The 19,990-nt window shown below is 44.4% G+C and overlaps 1 protein-coding gene across 3 annotated transcripts in view; it reads right to left on the reverse strand.

Annotated features, from left to right (window-relative positions):
• Positions 1 to 19,990, reverse strand: part of LOC309565292 (fatty acyl-CoA hydrolase precursor, medium chain-like) — a 109,661-nt gene that overhangs the window by 52,569 nt on the left and 37,102 nt on the right. The window contains exons 11-13 of one of the 3 annotated variants that reach the window (XM_082270194.1): positions 19,474 to 19,623; positions 4,370 to 4,443; positions 2,000 to 2,481 (exon numbers count right to left, since the gene is read on the reverse strand). In XM_082270194.1, the coding sequence (XP_082126320.1) occupies positions 2,425 to 2,481; positions 4,370 to 4,443; positions 19,474 to 19,623 (281 nt within the window). In that variant the 3' untranslated portion in view covers positions 2,000 to 2,424. Of the gene's footprint in view, positions 1 to 1,999; positions 2,482 to 4,369; positions 4,444 to 13,292; positions 13,791 to 14,770; positions 14,844 to 19,473; positions 19,624 to 19,990 lie in introns of those variants that run through there. The other 2 variants (XM_082270192.1, XM_082270193.1) reach the window with 2 other exon arrangements.

Genomic DNA, 19,990 nt, shown 5'->3' on the forward strand with positions numbered 1-19,990 from the left:
CTCACCTGAACTAAATCCAATAGAACACTTCTGGGGCATTATGTTTCTGTCCATCCGACGCCAGGAGCTCAGTGATGCCAATGAAATTTCAGCAAAACGGACTAGCCTGCTGCATCATTTTTTCACATTGTTTTTTGGGGTGTCTTTGAATTCAGCCCTCTGTAGGTTGATTATTTTCATTTCCATCAAATGATGTGGCATTCTTTCATTCCTAACACATTACCCAGTCCATACCAGTATAGATACCCAGCATGAGATTTTTCCCCATTGAGACCTGATGTGTTTTGAAAGTGTTCCTTTAATTTTTTTGAGCAGTGTATATACTTTATAAAGCTGGTGTCAGTTTGGCTGCTGATCTTCTGATGTGACGGGGGAGATGATGTTTCAATTCATAGGGAACTTTCCCATAGAAAACAAAAATCAGTTTATGATGACAAGAAGGTCAACAATTCCAGCAGTAGGAAGTGATGGAGCTCCAGGGGTTTTATTTTCTGCAGAATTATTCCATGTCCTCTCTGTCTGATCATCAGCAGGCTGCAGAAATATCTGCATATCCCTAGGACTGTACTCAGCACCCAGCAATGGAAATCTCTCACAGAACCAGTGATGCCCCTTTCCTCCAGCTCACTTGGCCTCTCGGACAGCTGTGCGCTCCATGCAGATATGGCCGTCCAATCTCTTTCTAACACCGCATCAAAAACTCAGGACTGGCGACTCTCAAAACTCAACAGCCCGGTCCCTGGTCACCTCCCATCTTCCAAGTGAGACTGTCCCAAGCCCGGGCTTTTCTTACCTTTTCCTCCTTCTGCAGCTCCCTGTCCTCCTGGGACATGTAGTCCCACTCAGCACTGTAGCTGTCTCCTGATGACTACACCCCCCATAGTTCAAGGTGGCTTCCAGCAGTAATTTTCCTTTCCCTGGTTGCACACCAGCCAATAACAGTGTCCTCTGCTATCCTGGGTGGTGAGCAAGGCTAAGAACATCCAGAAGCCAATCAAATCCTTTTGGCTGGTTCCTTTCCTTTGCCTGCACTAACAGCAAATCAGTGCGCAGTCCTTTCTCTTCCTCCTTGCAGTTGCCAGTCAAGCAGGGAGGAGAAATGTATTTTTTTGCTGTTTATCCTCAGCACTGCTGGACAAGATTTAAGGAGACCATCCCAGTGCTTCAATAATAATAGCGTGTGACTGTGGAGGGATATGAGAGTGTAAGCTCCTTTGGTGCAGTGCTTGATGTGACTGGCTCAGTATTCTCTGTACAGCACTGCAGTATATGTCACAGCTATATAAATGTATAATAATAATGTGTGACTGCAAGGGGTGGGGGTGGCAATAGAGTGTAAGCTCCTCTAATAAAGAAACTAATGGGACTGGCTCAGGGTTCTCTTATATGTCAGCTATATGTGCACCTAGTTCTTCTGTGTTTGGAATTACAGTGATGCCTGGTATTGGCTACGCTATTAAAGATGCAAGCTGTGACCTTCCTTGTAAATATTACAGTTTTATAATTTATTTTCAAATATAGCTTTATTAAGGCATGGAAAGGGCCAATACACAACAAGACAGTAATTACAAATGGACAAGGTAAGAAAAAAGAAAACCAAAAATGCATAATCATAAAGCATTCAAAAGGTACCTCGGTCAACCATGTGCATGGAAGCGTATACACAACATAACTCTAGTAAGGGAAAAAAAAAAAGGTCATGTGGTTTCTCTTCTTACTTTCCTTTTCTACAGGACAATTTGATAATTTTTAGGACAATAAGGAAGATCCTAAAAGCTTGCATGTTTATTAAAATAAACCATGGCCAATAAAGGGGGGTCAGTGTAATCAGACCTCCAGCCTTCCATTCACTTACTTGCCTTTTCTGATTTCACTGCACACTGTGAGGTTCTCACAGTGTGCATTAGAAGCTGCAGCAAGTCAAAGAGAGCCTGCCTCATTTCCTGGCTGGAGGACATCCAACAATAAAAATATCATTAGCAAGTTCATGAGTAGAAGGGGGGTAAGTTGGAATATGAACTTCAGCTTTATCTCCAAACTTTATGCATTAAACTTTACATGGAGACATAGGAAGGTGGTTGAAAAGAGACATGGAAAGAATGAAAAGAAGGTAGAGAGAAAGACTGAGAGATTGATGGAGGGAAAGGAGGCCAGAAGAGATGGAAAAATAAAGAATTATCACTGTGTGTGATTGAATATGTACATTGAATGCTGGGTTCCTTCATCTTGCGGGGTCCTTAGAGAAATGGAGAAGGTATAGAGAGGGAAGGAGAGAATGAAATGGACACATAAAGAATAGATGGAGGGATACAGCTCAGTGCGCTCTCCTTTCTCCTCCAACATCCTGGAAAAGATCTTGCTCCAGACTTTGAACTTGTCTTCCTTTAGCCGGGCAGATGTTTTCTGCTTCAAGTTAATTTCCATTTATTGTTCCTTTGTGTCATACAGAGGCCACTCCAACAGACCCGGTCCATTGGGGTCCCAGCCAGCAAATAATAATTCATACATTTTAGTACAGACATCGTAATAAAGGTATTTGTGTCTCACAATCTGTCTGACTCCTAGGGGTCTATTGACTAAAAATAAATAATAATAATAATAACAGCATAGCCATTTATTCAATGAATCGTACTTTCATTCTGTGTAAATTGTGCAAAAACAAATGTTCTTTAGACTTTTTTATTTTCTGAATGAATGCTCTTGTATTATAGGCAGTAGTAATATACCATGATATAGCCACTAGATGGACTTAAGGAGCATAGGGAATACATGCAACTTTGTAACAAGAAATACAATGTATAGCGCTATCTCTGTAAGGGCCACTGGGTTTTTGGTCCCTCTCACATGCACAGCCATGCAACAGGATTTTTCCGGCATTCACTTAGTAGTCAAGAACCAGTCCAGGGTGTTTTGTTTTTGGTTTATTAGGGGATGTACTTGGATAGGGATGGGAAGATATGGGATGCCCAAAACTGTAACTTGAATGCAACTTGAGGACTTGAAACTGTCTCTTGCTACTTAAAATTGCAAAGCCGTCCTCCCGTAGGATAAACAGATCAGCTCAACTGGTAAAGAAAGGTTTTCAATGGCTCTAAGCTTACCCTTGGTAAAAAGCTAGCTGGGTATTTGTCACGGAACCATGAACCAGACGTACAACAACAGATAAGTGAAAATAAGAAGGCTTTATTGAAAATCAAGCTGTAAAGCAAAAGTCCAAACGGATGGCAAAACCGAAGCAGAGTCTTTGCGAGGCCAGAGGTCAGGAGCCAGGAGGGTAGTCAGACGAAGCCGGAATCAGGAACCAGCAGGGTAGTCAGACGAAGCCAGGATCAGGAACCAGCAGGGTAGTCAGACGAAGCCAGGATCAGGAACCAGCAGGGTAATCAGACGAAGCCAGGATCAGGAACCAGAAGCAGCAGCAGTCTTAGAAGCATGTGAACACAGGAGGACCAAGCAAGGAACTGAAGCCACAGACCTCCTATATATATGAGCTAGGCATCCAGCTCCTCCCAGTGGGAAGGGGGAGCCGCAGAGTGGGAGGCTACAAGAAACCCAGAAACCAAGATGGCCGCCAGCACATGTCAAACGAAGGAGAACAGCAAGAAGGTAAGACCATGACAGTATTGCACCTAACCGCTTCTCCTAACAGGCTCTGTGGTGTAGGGTTTTAAGCTACTCAGTCCCTTTGTTGAATCCTGAAGCACATGTGACTGCTGAACAGGCCTCCTGCTGGAGAGGTCCCAATGGCTCCCAGGATGGCTTCAGCTGCTTCCCTATTTCTCTCTCACTGGCTCATTCTTTCTGCCCAGGGGCAGAGATCCCCAGCATAGGGGTCCCCTCCAGGCAACTGGACCCTGGATTCTGCACCCCCCATGGCCAGGCTCCAGAATATTTATGACCCGTCTCTCCACCTTCTGGGCTGTCCTCATCCAGGGATTGGAGGAGACTATCAGTACTCATGCCTAATCTCTGCTCCTCCACCCTCTAAATTCTGGAACTCTTCAGTGGATTTCAGAAATCAGGTGGAGGCAACAGAGTCTCAAACCTTGAAGCTCTGCCAACTAACTTTAAACAAATTAACCCGGCATCTCTGCCTGCAGAGGAGCCCAGCTAAATTTTCCTACGCTGTACAAAGAGGGTGTTACAAATGTAACAATTTTAGAGAGAATCTGCAGATAAATGTAACTATTGGTTCTGTTTTTTTTTTGCTAGTAGAGCCCTTACTATGAGAACGTTTGAATTGGAGATCATTAATACCCAACAATGTTCTCAGAGCAGACCTGTGTTGGATCTCCGGCTTTGTCCTCCTCCTATTCAGGATCTGCAAACCAACAATGATTCTGTGAAGAAATGACCACATGTCTTCTTACCCATTTCGTGCAAAGTTGGCCCAGTATCTCATGATGGTTCTGGAGAGGACCTTCTCTTCATCAGTTGGATCATCTTGATAGGAAAACAACACAGGAATTCTACTGACTGGAAACACTTTAAATCTAGAGATTTCAAGACTTTTTAAAGCGCAAACAATAAAAGACAATTGGCAAAGTGGAGTAAGCCATAATAGCAGGCTAGACTGGGATGACCAATGGTAGACATGGGATTTGTCATCATACCTAAGGGTAAGGAACCTTTAAAACAAAGCTTTCGAATACTTTGTGCCCCATCAACTAAGCTCTTCAAATCTACCCTCCTGTCTTTTCAGCTGGATACCTCATTAGTTCTGACACCAAGTCCAGCCACATCTCACCAAAATGTTCCTCTCCAACTGGCTGTGTCTCTTCCCGCTGCCTACAGGTGTGTAGTAGAACCTCACAGTCTTCTGCGGAGATGTCTTCTGTCTTCCAAGTGATGATCAGAAGGTGGAAAGAAGAGGCCTGACTTGCCTGAGGTGAAAATCGTGGCAGGACACGGCTGGACTTTGCGTCAGATCTAGGTAAGTGTGCAGCTCAAAAAGGGGCAAGGATGGTTTAAATGAGCCCAGTGGGGAAAGGAAAATACATTTTCCTCACCCATTAATGATTTGTAAGGTTCATCAACTGGTGTTGAGAATAATAAAAATGTAGATGATTATTTTTTAAGTTATAGAGGGGAAAGCAAGATTAGGGCTTAAAACACACTCATACATCAAAGTATATTGATTACAAGTGAGCATTTCTTTGTCTATTTATTTACTTTAGTTATCTGTTTATTTTAATTTAGTTATTTAATTTTATTTAGTAATCTGTTTATTTATTTATTTTATTTTGTTATCTGTTTTTTATTTTTTTTGTTTTTTTATTTTGTTATCTGTTTATTTATTTAATTTAGTAATCTGTTTGTTTATTTGTTTATTTATTTATCTATTTATTTATTGAATGTATTTAGTTATCTGTTTATTTAATTGAGTATTAGGTTTGTTTATATTTTTGTTTAATTTATTTATTTCTACTTATTCATTTTTTATCTATTTTGTTTAGTTATCTGTTTTGTTTTTGTTATCTGTTTTTTTATTTATATAAGATATATAGATTTGTAATAATGACTCTCTGCTCTTGAATTGTTAATATAATGCAATTGTAGTTTTCAGGAATTACTCATTTTTCTTCTTTTTTTTTTTTTTTTTATTTGCTAGTATTCTTTCTCTGCCAAAACAGGCATGTCAGTTCGGTGTCAGGCTGTAAGGCCCCCACAGAGGCTGTCCTGTTGCCTGCTGATCACAGACACTCAAATATGCTGTCAAAATAAAAAGGTAGCGTTCCCGGGTTTCGGCACCAAAAAAAAAATAAAAATAAATAAAAAGGTAGATTGGGGATTAAATGAAAGAAAACAATGGGCTTAGTTAATTGGAGGTTCCCCTCCCTCCGGCAGCCCAGACAGAGTGTAAAGTGGTTGTAAACCTCAGACATGAAATATGAACAAAGTATATCCCTCTATAGTGTATGCTTGTCTCAATCCAGATCACTAAATGTTATTTCTGTCTGCTGCCTCCTTCCTCTGCTATCAGCATGAGTCACTTCTTACAAGTTATTCTGATACCAAGAGAAAAACTGTGATCGGGATGGGAGGGAGCTCCAGTGCACAGCCTGTGATTGACAGCCTCAGCTCTGTCCTGTGTGCCTACAGCACTATGGCCACTAGGTGGAGCTGATGATCATCATAAGTTCACTGTCTGCTCATTGAGAATTGCATGGGACCATACAAAGTTCCTCTCTGTATAATAGAGTGTCAGCTCTGCAGGACACATCTCACTATATGCTGTATCCTTTCTGTGTATTAAAGTGTTAGCTCTTCAGGACCCACATCTCTGTAAATAATGTCTCTTCATTAGAATGTCAGCTCTGTGGGTTAGTTCTATGTATATGGTACACACTACACAGGGGTTGTTGTATCAATTCTTCAGTTCACTTGCTGAGTCTGCTGACAAGCAAGTGAATCAAAGCTCTGACTTACCTTTACTTCAGGTTGAGTCAGAGCTTTGGTTCACTTGCTTGTTAGCAGACTCAGCAACTGAACTGAAGAATCGATTCGTGAATTGGTTCATTTCAATGAGTAGTTTAAAAAGAACCGATTCACTTAAAAGAATCCAACTTCCCATCACTACATACAGCAGGCTATGTTGGAGATTGTGGGAATGTTACAAGAGACTAATTAAGGTCACTGCTATTATCTCTTTAAAATCAATACTCCCACTACAGACTGCTGGGGTCCAAAGGCCACACAACAAGTAGTAAAGGGCCGCAGGTTGGGCACCAGGGATATAGAGCTTCTCATGTTATTATTTATTGAGTGATAACGTCAATCCTGCAGATAAGTTCTTCTATTAACTATTATAGATTCCTGGCAGGTAAAAGATATTAGCATTTATTAAAGCCCAACTCCAACTAAAACCTTTCTATTTTGTGTCTGTCTTTCTGTCCCAGTGATAAACATCAGTAATCAGCTATCATTCATGTCTTGGGGTCACAGAGACAGGGAGTGAGAGGAACTCTACCTGAAGGGGAAAGGGCATTTCAAGAAATTTGTTTGTCTTACTAAAATAAAATACAAATAATATGTGAATTTTGAAGGTGTTGAACTCAGTGCGGAAGGATATACAGTGCTTTGCGAAAGTATTCGGCCCCCTTGAACTTTGCGAACTTTTGCCACATTTCAGGCTTCAAACATAAAGATATAAAACTGTAATTTTTTGGGAAGAATCAACAACAAGTGGGACACAATGATGAAGTGGAACTAAATTTATTGGATATTTTAAACTTTTTTAACAAATAAAAAACTGAAAAATTGGGCGTGCAAAATTATTCAGCCCCCTTAAGTTAATACTTTGTAGCGCCACCTTTTGCTGTGATTACAGCTGTAAGTCGCTTGGGGTATGTCTCTATCAGTTTTGCACATCGAGAGAATGAAATGTTTGCCCATTCCTCCTTGCAAAACAGCTCGAGCTCAGTGAGGTTGGATGGAGAATGTTTGTGAACAGCAGTTTTCAGTTATTTCCACAGATTCTCGATTGGATTCAGGTCTGGACTTTGACTTGGCAATTCTAACACCTGGATATGTTTATTTGTGAACCATTCCATTGTAGATTTTGCTTTATGTTTTGGATCATTGTCTTGTTGGAAGACAAATCTACGTCCCAGTCTCAGGTCTTTTGCAGACTCCATCAGGTTTTCTTCCAGAATGGTCCTGTATTTGGCTCCATCCATCTTCCCATCAATTTTAACCATCTTCCCTGTCCCTGCTGAAGAGAAGCAGGCCAAAACCATGATGCTGCCACCACCATGTTTGACAGTGGGGATGGTGTGTTCAGGGTGATGAGCTGTGTTGCATTTACGCCAAACATAACATTTTGCATTGTTGCCAAAAAGTTCGATCTTGGTTTCATCTGACCAGAGCACCTTCTTCCACATGTTTGGTGTGTCTCCCAGGTGGCTTGTGGCACAGTGCAGGTGCATTTATACAGAGACTTGATTACACACAGGTGGATTTTATTTATCATCATTAGTCATTTAGGTCAACATTGGATCATTCAGAGATCCTCACTGAACTTCTGGAGAGAGTTTGCTGCACTGAAAGTAAAGGGGCTGAATAATTTTGCACGCCAATTTTTCAGTTTTTTATTTGTTAAAAAAGTTTAAAATATCCAATAAATTTAGTTCCCCTTCATGATTGTGTCCCACTTGTTGTTGATTCTTCACAAAAAATTACAATTTTATTTCTTTATGTTTGAAGCCTGAAATGTGGCAAAAGGCCGAAAAGTTCAAGGGGGCTGAATACTTTCGCAAAACACTGTGTATTGGGTAGGTGAGTAGGCTGCAGCCTCCCAGAAATACAGTCAGAGACTATATAAAATATGAAATCTAGGTATGGGAATGGCGCTGTCTACTATAAGGTATGTAGATAATATGACAGGAAAGTGTGTAAAGAAATGCACAAAGATTGATGAATAAATAAATATCAAAATAGCTCAAAAGGCGAATAATAATCACAAAATAAACTAAAATATAATGTGACAATCAGTGACAGGTGCAAACCTGTGTCAAAGTGTTTAAATTAAACACATTGCTAATAGCAGTAGCTATATGTTTATAGGTAAAATATTGATGATTCCACTGTTTAGCACTGAAAATGATAATTTTAGGTACTTTTTTGCAGTGTCAGTAAAAAATGCGGCTCTGTCAGTAAATTTCATGATTTTTGTCAGTAAAAAAATTGGTGCTGTTTTTACATTTTGAGATCTCACCTGTCCTGAAAAGGACCAATGAGGACAGACAGAGGAGAGTGCACACCTTCATCATCCCTCCGCCGTTCTTCTACACGTCCTTTTTTTACCACAAATAGAGCTTTCTTTTGGTGGTATTTGATCACCTGTGCAATTTTTACTTTTTGCGCCATAAACAAAAAAATAGCGTTTATTTTGAAAAAATAACAATATTTTTAACATTTTTTTATATGAAATTCCTCCCAAAAAATATGTAAAAATCAAATTTTTTAAATATTTTTAGCCAATTTGTTTTCTGCTACCTATGTTTGGTAAAAAAAATCACAATAAGCATATTTTGATTGGTTTGCGCAAAAGTTATTGCGTCTACTACCTAAGGGAAAGACTTCTGTAATTTTTGGTGTTTTTTTTTTTTAACGAGTAATGGCGGCGATCTGTGATTTTTTTTGCGGGACTGCGACATTGCGGAGGACAGATCGGACCCTTGACTGACATTTTTGACACTTTTGGGGGTACCAGTGACATTACTGCAGTAATCAGTGCTATACATATGCACTGTTACTGTAATGTAACTACACTGGCAGGGAAGGGGTTAACTGTATTGGAGAGGGAGGGGTTAATGTATGCCTGGTGCTTACTGACGTGTGTGGGGGGAGGGGAGTGACACAGGGACAGATCGGATGTTCAGCTATGCTGAACACTGCAATCTGTCACTGTTTGTCACTTAGGAGATCCGCCCGCTCTGTTTACACAGGCGGGCGGATCTCCAAACTAGATTCCCCGATGATCGGGGAAGAGTGGCGGCGATCGCCGCCGCTCCTCCCCTGGCCCGACTCCCGCTGTGAATGAAAACAGCGGGAGCGAGCCTCCTACAGGGGGAGGAGTCCAGCGACGTAGGTCTACGTCGCTGGACGATAACGAGCCACTGTGCCGCAGTAGCAGCACAGTGGCCGGAGGTAAAGTGGTTAAATTCTGCTGACTTATCATGCTGTTGCACTTTGCTCTTTTACTGATATGTTGTGTTGTAGTGCTTGAAGGTCCTGTTATATTTTTGTACAATCCTCGGTGGGGTCCTACTGTTAATTGTGTACTCAAAGCTGTGGAGACAGCCTTCGTCTAAAGCCCGTACACACGTACCGATTGTCGGCCGCCGAACGATCGGCCGATTGTCGGCTTGTTAGTATGATGCTTCCGACAGCCGACAGCGCATTTTCGGCCGAACAGAATCTGTCCTGCAGGCATTAAAATTTTTGTACGCCGACAACAGAACGGCCGATTGTGCGTCAATCAGTACAGATTTCGGCCGACAGACAGCAGATGAGCAAGACTGGGCATGCTCAGAGAAGAAAAAAGACAAGGAAAGTTAACCATCACATGACATCACTTCTGCAGTCGGCTGTTGTTGGCCGACAAAATTCGTGTGCAGTCTTTTGCACTTTTCAGCGGACAGGACAGCCCTGGACAAAAGACGGCCGATCGTTCGGCCGATGATCGGTACGTGTGTACGGGGCTTAAGGGAGGGGGATTGTAAGAAGGTTGGAATGGTTAGCAGGAGCTGTTCCAGTTGGGAGGTTTACGAGAGGGAGCCTCCCTTGAGGACCTGGGGAGTTGTCAGTGGAGACACTTTGTGAGAAAAGTACAGCCTTGTGTTGTGAGACCCATAGGGGATGGATACGTAAGAAGAGACCCGGAAGAGTAGGAGTCGCCGTTTAATGGCCCGCAACAGAAACTTTCAACTTGGTGTTCACCCTGAAGATGCCAGCACTGGACTATGCCTCCTAAGGACCTACACGTGCGTAAGAGAGCCCCATGAAGGGCTATGAACACTGAAATGCACTCTTTTAAGCCCCGGTTCACACTTATGCGATGCGGCAAGGCTGCGAATTCGCAGCCTGTTCCCGCATCGCATACGCACCCCCAGCAGTTCACACTGCCATATGCGATATGCTGGGGGTGTCAATGTAATCTTAAGGACACCCCCAGTTTGATCGCATATCGCAGTGCGATCGTGCAGTTCGCACAGGATCGGATTGCACAAGTGTGAACCGCTGTGCGATCCGATCCTGATGCGGCTGCAAAAAAAGGGTCCTGTGCGTCTTTGCTGCGGGTGCAGTGCGAATTTAGCCATACAAAGTGTATGGCTAAACTCGCACCGCACAGCCGATCGCATGTAATGAAGGAGCAGTGCGCTCCGACATTACATGCGATCGCTGCAGCCGCATCAGTGTGAACCGGCACTTAGTGCCGGTTCACACTTCCGCGTGTGCGGCGATCGCATGTAATATCGGAGCGCACTGCTCCTTCATTACATGCGATCGGATGTGCAGTGCGAATTCAGCCATACACTTTGTATGGCTAAATTCGCACTGCACCCGCACCAAACACGCACATGAGGCATTTTTTCAGCCGCATCAGGATCGGATCGCACAGTGGTTCACACTTGTGCGATCCTATCCTGTGCGAACTGTCAGATCGCACTGCGATATGCGATCAAACTGGGGGTGTCGTTAACATTTCATTGACACCCCCAGCGTATCGCATATGGTAGTGTGAACTGCCAGATGTGCGTTTGCGATGCGGGGACAGGCTGCGAATTCGCAGCCTTCCCGCATCGCACAAATGTGACCCGGCACTCAGGAATAAATATACAAAGTGTTGTGCTATCAGGAATGATCAATAAAAACAAAATCCAAAAATACTAATATGATATAAACATATTAAATGTCCAACGTGAAAAGCAGTCCCACAGGGATGATATTGAAAATAGTGAGTAGTTTCAGCAGCCAGAGATCGAAGATGGGTTGAATCACCTTCTCTGCACCATAGAGACCTATCACCAACACCCAAATAAAATGTCCTCTTACCAAAACTCAAGAGACCTGAGAACAGGCAGGTATTACCATTAATATCATCATCACATCATCATTATATCATCATGACACTGTATCATCATCCACTTCACCATCATCTTCATCATATCAGCATCATTGTTTCATCATCATCATCACAATTATCTTCAATGCAGCAATCAGCACCACCTTTTAATTGTCCCTTCCTACTTTTGTCTGCCGCCACCCACCTCTGTGTATCTTCACCCATATTGTGTGTCCCACCCACCTTTGTCTGTCCTCACCCATTTTGTGTGCCCCCCCCCCCCCACCTTTGTATGTCCCCTGCAACTTTTTTCTGTCCTCACCCAATTTTGTGTGTCTTCCCCCACTTTTGTTCTGTCCCCACCCACCTCTATTTGTCCCCATCACCCTTTTTCTGTCCTCAGTCACCTTTGTCTGCTACCACCAACCTTTGTCTGTCACCACCTACCTATATAAAAGCACCCTACAAGCGCCTCCCACCTGCCATGATTTGACTGCATTGCATAAAGGAGTACAGTGACCCAGTGATGATAGCACCAGGTTTAAAAAAGGTATATAGTGAAAACAAAAACATTTTTATTTTAATTGATGGGAAGTGTTGATGGGGGCGGGGAAGCACAATATGAACATGTTGTTGGAAGAAGGTGGTAGAAAAAGATAGATGGAGAGAGTGAGGAGGGGATGGAAGGCAGGAAAAAAAAGATAGATGGAGGGAGAGGAGACCAGAAGAGAGAGAGCAGAAGAGATAGATGGTGGGAGAGGATGCCAGAAGATAGAGCAGAAGAGATAGATGGAGGGAGAGGAGGCCAGAAGAGAGAGCAGAAGAGATAGATGGAGGGGGATGAGGCCAGAAGAGAGCAGAAGAGATAGATGGGGGGAGAGGAGACCAGAAGATAGAGCAGAAGAGATAGATGGAGGGAGAGGAGGCCAGAAGGGAAAGCAAAAGAGATAGGTGGAGGGAGAGGATGCCAGAAGATAGAGCAGAAGAGATAGATGCAAGGAAAGGAGGCCAGAAGAGAGAGCAGAAGAGATAGGTGGAGGGAGAGGATGCCAGAGGATAGAGCAGAAGAGATAGATGGAGGGAGAGGAGACCAGAAGGGAAAACAGAAGAGATAGGTGGAGGGAGAGGATGCCAGAAGATAGAGCAGAAGAGATAGATAGAGGGAGAGGAGGCCGAAAGGGAAAGCAGAAGAGATAGATGGAGAGAGAGGAGGCCAGAAGGAAAAGCAGAAGAGATAGATGGCGGGAGAGGAGGCCAGAAGGGAGAGCAGAAGTGATAGATGGCGGGAGAGGAGGCCAGAAGGAAAAGCAGAAGAGATAGATGGAGGGAGAGGAGGCCAAAAGGAAAAGCAGAAGAGATAGAAGGAGAGAGAGGAGGCCAGAAGGAAAAGCAGAAGAGATAGATGGAGGGAGCGGAGGCCAGAAGGAAAAGCAGAAGAGATAGATGGAGGCCAGAAGGAAAAGCAGACGAGATAGATGAAGGGAGAGGATGCCAGAAGATAGAGCAGAAGAGATAGATGGAGGGAGAGGAGGCCAAAAGGGAAAGCAGAAGAGATAGAAGGAGAGAGAGGAGGCCAGAAGGAAAAGCAGAAGAGATAGATGGAGGCCAGAAGATAGAGCAGAAGAGATAGATGAAGGGAGAGGATGCCAGAAGATAGAGCAGAAGAGATAGATGGAGGGAGAGGAGGCCAAAAGGGAAAGCAGAAGAGATAGAAGGAGAGAGAGAGGAGGCCAGAAGGAAAAGCAGAAGAGATAGATGGCGGGAGAGGAGGCCAGAAGGGAGAGCAGAAGTGATAGATGGCGGGAGAGGAGGCCAGAAGGAAAAGCAGAAGAGATAGATGGAGGGAGAGGAGGCCAAAAGGAAAAGCAGAAGAGATAGATGGAGGCAGAGGAGGCCAGAAGGGAGAGCAGAAGAGACAGAGGAAAAAATGGAGGGAGATGGAAATGTAAAGTGAATGTGGGTTCCTTCATCTTGGGGGGTCATAGAGGAGACGATGGGGAGATGGAAGGAGAAAATGAGAGTAACATGTGGAGAACACGTGGAGGTCTACAGCTCGGTGTGCTTTCCTCCTTCCTCCAACATTCCAGGAAGGATCTTGCTCCAAAATTTGTACTTGTCCTCCCTTAGCCGAGCAGATGTTTTCTGCTTCAAGTTAATTTCTAAATATTGTTCCTTTGTGTCATACAGGGGCCACTCTACCAGACCTGGTCCATTGGGGTCCCTGCCAGAAAAAAATTATTCACATGTTAGTACAGAGCATCATATTAAAGGCATTTCTGTCTCATGATCTGTCTGACTCTTAGAGATCTATTTATAATAAAAAAAAATCTCTTAGCCATTTGTTCTGTGAATCGGCATGTACAATCATTCTGTGTGAATTGGGCTAAAAGAATCTTCTTTAGGCTGTTTTCTTTTCTGAACTAATGTCCTTTTGTGATAAGCAGTAGTAAAATAACACAATATGGCCACTAGATGGAGCTAAGGAGCATAGAAAATACATACGTTGTTGTAACAAGAGATACAAAGTAACAATTCTAGAGAGAATCAGCAGACAAATGGAACCATTGGTTACATTTTTGGTTAATAAGACCCTTACTGTGTCCATTAGAGAGACCCCCCTCCAGTTCCCATTAGAGTACTCTGCTTCTCTTACTGTAATAGGGTGTCTCTCACAGTATATCTCATAATAGGGCCCCTGCTCCCTATTATGGGATATACTAGTACTGAATGAATTTGTAGATCATGAATGTCCTATAAACTTCTCTGAGCAGACCTGTGTTGGATCTGCTGCCTCGTCCTCCTCCTATTTATTTATTTATTTATTTATTTCAGGTTCTTATATAGCGCTGTCAATTTATGCAGCACTTTACATATACATTGCACATTCACATCATTCCCTGCCCTCAAGGAGCTTACAATCTAAGGTCCCTAACTCACATTCATACATACATAGTAGGGCCAATTTTATACAGGATCCAATTAACCTACCAGCATGTCTTTGGAGTGTGGGAAGAAACCGGAGTACCCGGAGGAAACCCACGCAGGCACAGGGAGAACATGCAAACTCCAGGCAGGTAGTGTTGTGGTTGGGATCTTGCTGCTAGGTGAAAGTGCTAACCACTACACCACTGTGCCACCTGGCACAGGATCTACCAGCTAATATCAATGATTCTGTGCAGGAAGACCACAAAGTCTTCTTACCCGTTCCATGCAAAGTTGGCCCAGTATCTCATGATTGTTCTGGAGAGGACCTTCTCTTCATCAGTTGCATCACCTTGGCAAGAAAACAACACAGCAATTTTATTGATTGGAAACACTTTAAGGGGAACTCTAGAGACCTGGATACAATGTGCACAGTGTAGTAAGCCATAGCAAACAGGTCAGACTGGGATTATGGACAGTAGATGTGGGATTGGGCATCGCACCTAAAGAATAGGGAACCTTTGAAACAAAGCTTTCCTACCCTCTTTACCCCATCAGCTCTTCTAACCCATCCTCTCCTCTTCCCAGCCTCACACCTACTTAGTTCTGGCACAGAGTCCAACCACATCTAACCAAAATGTTCCACTCCAACTGGCCGGGTCTCTTTCTATTTCGTATGTGTGAGTGGTAGACCCTCGTAGTCTTCTAGGGAGACTTCTTCTGTCTTTACGGTGACGCCCTGCCAGTGGAAAAAGAGGCTTGATTAGCCAGAGGTGAGCGTTGTGGCGGTACGTGGCTGGACATGGTGCCAGAACTAGGTAAGTATGCAGCGCCGAAAGGAGAAGACAATTTCAATGAGGGAGGGCAAAAGGGTAAAAAAAAGGCAAGGTTCATTAACTGGTGTCATGAAAATAACAAAGGTAGATGTTTCATTACTGTAAGTTATAGAGGGGAAAATGAAAACAGAGTAAACACACAAATTGGTTACGAGTGGGCATTTATTTATACATTTTTTTAATAATTAAAAACCATTTGCTGACCACATAACTTATTTAGAATGGCTCTCCTGCACTGGATCACTTCCGGGTAAGGGGCGCGCGCGCACGCCGCTTGGCACGCTGGCTGTGCTGTGATTCGACACAGCAAAAGCTGATCAGCGGATGCCGGCCAATGGATGACCGCAGGCACCCGCTGATCAGCGAAGAGGAAGACAGGACTGAGCTCTGTGCATGTAAACAATACAGAACTCTATCCTGTCAGCAGGAATGTGGAGATTTTTGTTTCCCTGAAATACAGGGAATAAAATCCATCATATCCCTTGAGAAAAGCACCTCACAGTACACACTAAAACACTGGCTAGGCACACATTTAACCCCTTGATCGCCCTAGATGTTTAACCCCTTCCGAGCCAGTGCCATTAGTACAGTGACAGTGTATATTTTTAGCACTGATCACTGTATTAGTGCCACTGGTTACTGCAAAGTGTCAGTTTAGTGTCAGACTGTCCACCACAGTATCGCTGTCCCCCCTATAAGTTGCTGATCACCGCCATTACTAGTATAAAATTCCATAGTTTGTAGATGCCATAACTTTTGCGCAAACAAATCAATATACGCTTATTGGGATTTTTTTTTTTTTTTTTTTTTTACCAAAAACATGTAGCAGAATAAATATTGACCTAAATTTACCAAGAAATTTGATTTTTTTTAAAAAATGTATTGGATATGCTTTATAGCCGAAAGTAAAAAATATTGTTTGTTTTTCCAAAATTTCTGGTCAAAAAACCCAGTGGTGATCAAATACCATCAAAAGAAAACTCTATTTGTGGGGAAAAAATTACATAAATGTCCAATTACAAAATGTCATTTATGTACAGAGTTGCATGACTGCGCAATTGTCAGTTAAAGTAATGCAGTGGCAAAAAACAAAAAAATGGCCTGGTCATGAAGGGGGGTTAATCTTCCGGAGGTCAAGTGGTTAATTAATTTAATTTGGTTATCTATTTATGTATTGTACTTATTTGTTTATTTAAGATTTTTATTTTTTTATATACTTTTGTAATCATCTGACTCTCCAGTCTTGTATTGCAGGAATTACTTTATATTTTATTATTCGCTAGTATTCTCTCCCTGCCAGAACAGGCATGTCATCCCCGTTTCAGGCTGTAAGGCCCCCACAGAGGCTGTCCTGTGGCCTGCCTGAGTTTAGTGCTGTTCATAGACACTCAAAAACACTGTGCAGCCCAGACAGAGTTTGAGTTATCAGGCCTCGGTTCAGGTAGGTCACAGAGCAGCCTTATTGGAGGACTCACAGCCTTAAAGGTTCACTCTGATATATATGCAAATAACAGCACACATAGTCATCCCTGACAGGTAAAGGTTCTATTATTAGAAGTTAAAGTGGTAGTAAACTCAGTTCTACCACTTGTACCCACAGACAAGCCTATGGTAAGGCTTACCTGTAGGTACTGTGAATATCTCCTAAACTTGCACAGTTACTGGCGCATGCCAGGACATTACTGGCGCATGCCCTTCGAAGGTCCGGCATACAGTGCTGGACCTTCAGAACCTGTGCCGTAAACGCCCCCCCCCCCCCCCCCCCGCGAGCATGTCATCGTGCCCCTGATAAGTACACATGTAGCCGGAGGAAGCAAACCCGGAAGGAAGACCAGGGGAAGATGTCAGCCCTCTCAGAGGCTTCATTCTAAGGTAAGTCTCCCATAATGTGCTAGTAGACTAGCACATTATGGAATTGCCCTGCAGGGAATTTTTTTCCCATCAAAGTGGTTGTAAACCTCAGATATGAAATATAAACAAAGTATATCCCTCTATATAGTGTGTTCTTGTCTCAATCTGGAGCACTAAGTGCCATTTCTGTCAATGAAGATAATGAAGACTTTGGTGAGAAGTATATAATGTACAGTATTGTGTATATAGTGCAGGAGTGTGTTATGTACAGAATGCAGGGGGCAGGAGTGTGTCTAACGTACAGAATGCAAGGGGTGGCTCCATCTATTCCCCCCTGATCCCATCCTGGCTCCATCCACCACCCCGATTCCATTCCGGCTCCATCCACCACTATGATCCAATCCTGTGTCCACCTGCTACCTCAATCCAATCTTGGCTCCATCCCCTGATCCCATCCCAACTCTATCCATTCCCCGATCTCATCCCGGCTCTATCCGTTCCCTGATCTCATCTCGGCTCCATCCTTCCCCCCAATCTCATCCAGGCTCCATCCTTTCCCCTGATCTCATCTCGGCTCGATCCATTTTCTCATCTCATCTCAGCTCAATCCTTCCCCCCTCACCCATCCCAACTCCATCTTTCCTCCCCACACCCATCCCAGCTCGATCCATCCCCCTTACCCATCCCAGCGCCATCCATCCCTCCTCACCCATCCCAGCTCCATCCATCCCCCCTCACCCATCCCAGCTCCATCCTCCCCCCCTCATCCATACCAGCTCCAACCATCCCCCCCTCACCCACCCCAGCTCCATCCATCCCCCCTCACCCATCCCAACTCCATCCTTCTCCCTGATCCCATACCAGCTCCAACCATCCCCCACACCCATACCAGCTTCATCCTTCCCCCTGATTCCATACCAGCTCCATACATCCCCCTCACCCATCCCAGCTCCATCCATCCCCCACACCCATCCCAGCTCCATCCATCCCCACACCCATGTCTGCTCCATCCATCCCCCACACCCATCCCAGCTCCATTAATCTCCCCCATACCTATCCAAGCTCCATACATCCCATCATCAACCATCCCAGTTTCATCCATCCCCCAACACCCATCACAGCACTGTCCTTCCCCCCCCTTACGCATCCCAGGTCTATCCATCGCTCTCACCCATCCCAGCTCCATCCATCCCCCCTCAGCCATCCCCTCCTCACCCATCCCAGCTTTTTTCATCCCCCCTCTAAAGGGGAGGGGGGATTGGCGCACAGCAATGTTGTGTAAATGTACCTCTGGATACAGGACAGCCAGTGGATAATAACAATATGGAACTTTATTGGGAAATTGCAATAAAAACCACAAACTGTTCAGGAAGTTTTCGGCATCACATGAGGACACCATCTCAGCTCCATCCACCCCCCCCCACCCATCCCAGCTCCATCCAACCCTCCCTCACCCATCCCAGTTCCATCCCCCTCACCCATCCCAGCTCCATCCTAACCCCTCTTCACCCATCCCAGCTCTGTTGATCCCCCCTCACCCATCCCAGCTCCATCCACCCCCCCCAACCACCCCAGCTCCATCCCCCCTCACCCATCCCAGCTCCATCCTAACCCCCTTCACCCATCCCAGCTCTGTTCACCCCCCCCTCACCCATCCCAGCTCTATCCATCCCCCCCCCTCACCCCCCCTCTTCCCCATGTCTCCTTCCTCTGCAAGTCTTGTGTATATAGAAAAAATCACAGACCTCAGATCAGCAGTTCTTGTGGTGTGCTGCTCCCCGCCTCCTCCTCCGTGTACAGGAAAACACAGGAAGGAGGAGGGGCGGGTTCAATGCACTCAGCTCTGCATTGGTCTGAGAGTGACTTGTCAGAGGAAGCCGGGGAGAGATGCCGGCTGGCATGTGTTCCTTGCAGTGTGTGGGAACCAAGCCACCCGCACCGCCGCGGGCTTTCTGGGACTCTGGGACTTACTGGTCCCGGCGATTCAGGGATGGTTGGGAGGAATGTATGTAGGAGGATTTGATTCATCTCTGTGTATCACCTGAGGCCAGCCACTTCACTGGGTATATGGAAGGGTTTACAACCACTTTAAGTGTGGAGTGTCAGATTAATACAATATAGTGAACCTGAACTTAGTGACAGTTCTCATAGTTGCTCTCCATATCTTCCGTCTTGACAGGGCACTACTAATGCTGACAGGCCTGACTCATCCCATTGTCCCCCCCCCCTCATACCCACATCCGAGCCAAACCAATTCCCCCGTAAAAAATCCCTCTCGTTATGAGCCACGCTTACCTGCATAGAGAACACCGTCTCTCAGGAAGGGACCTCCCAACACATAGACAATCTCATCCACATGATCCGCCTTCACAAAGTCCGGCCGGACTCCATCAAACAGGGACGGGGGGTGCTGGTATTCATAAAAATAGACAGGAAGTCCCGAGTCTGTTCAATAAGAGATGGAGAGTCACAAAGAGGTCAATCCCCCCTAAAAGTGGACCTTTCTGTCATTAGAAATAAAGACAGCATGCTGAATCTTATGTCCCTGTAACCCCTTCCAGGTATTTATTCCCTCTCACACAAATCACAGTAGTCCTCCCGAAAATGCCTTTATCTGATTTTCTCTCTGGAAGGATGGCACCCTTTTTTTCTCAGCAATCATCCAGGGTCACCATCTACTTCCTGGACTGAGATACTGGCTCAGAGATGACACATTGATGTAAATCCTGGTGCCTGTGCAGCTCTTGGCTGTGATCACAAATGTCTGACACAGACCTGACATTTGTGAGTTCTGTTGCTCAGAGATCAGACG

The sequence above is a fragment of the Pelophylax lessonae genome, assembly GCF_965119305.1.
Source record: "Pelophylax lessonae genome assembly, chromosome: 10".
NCBI lineage: Eukaryota > Metazoa > Chordata > Amphibia > Anura > Ranidae > Pelophylax > Pelophylax lessonae.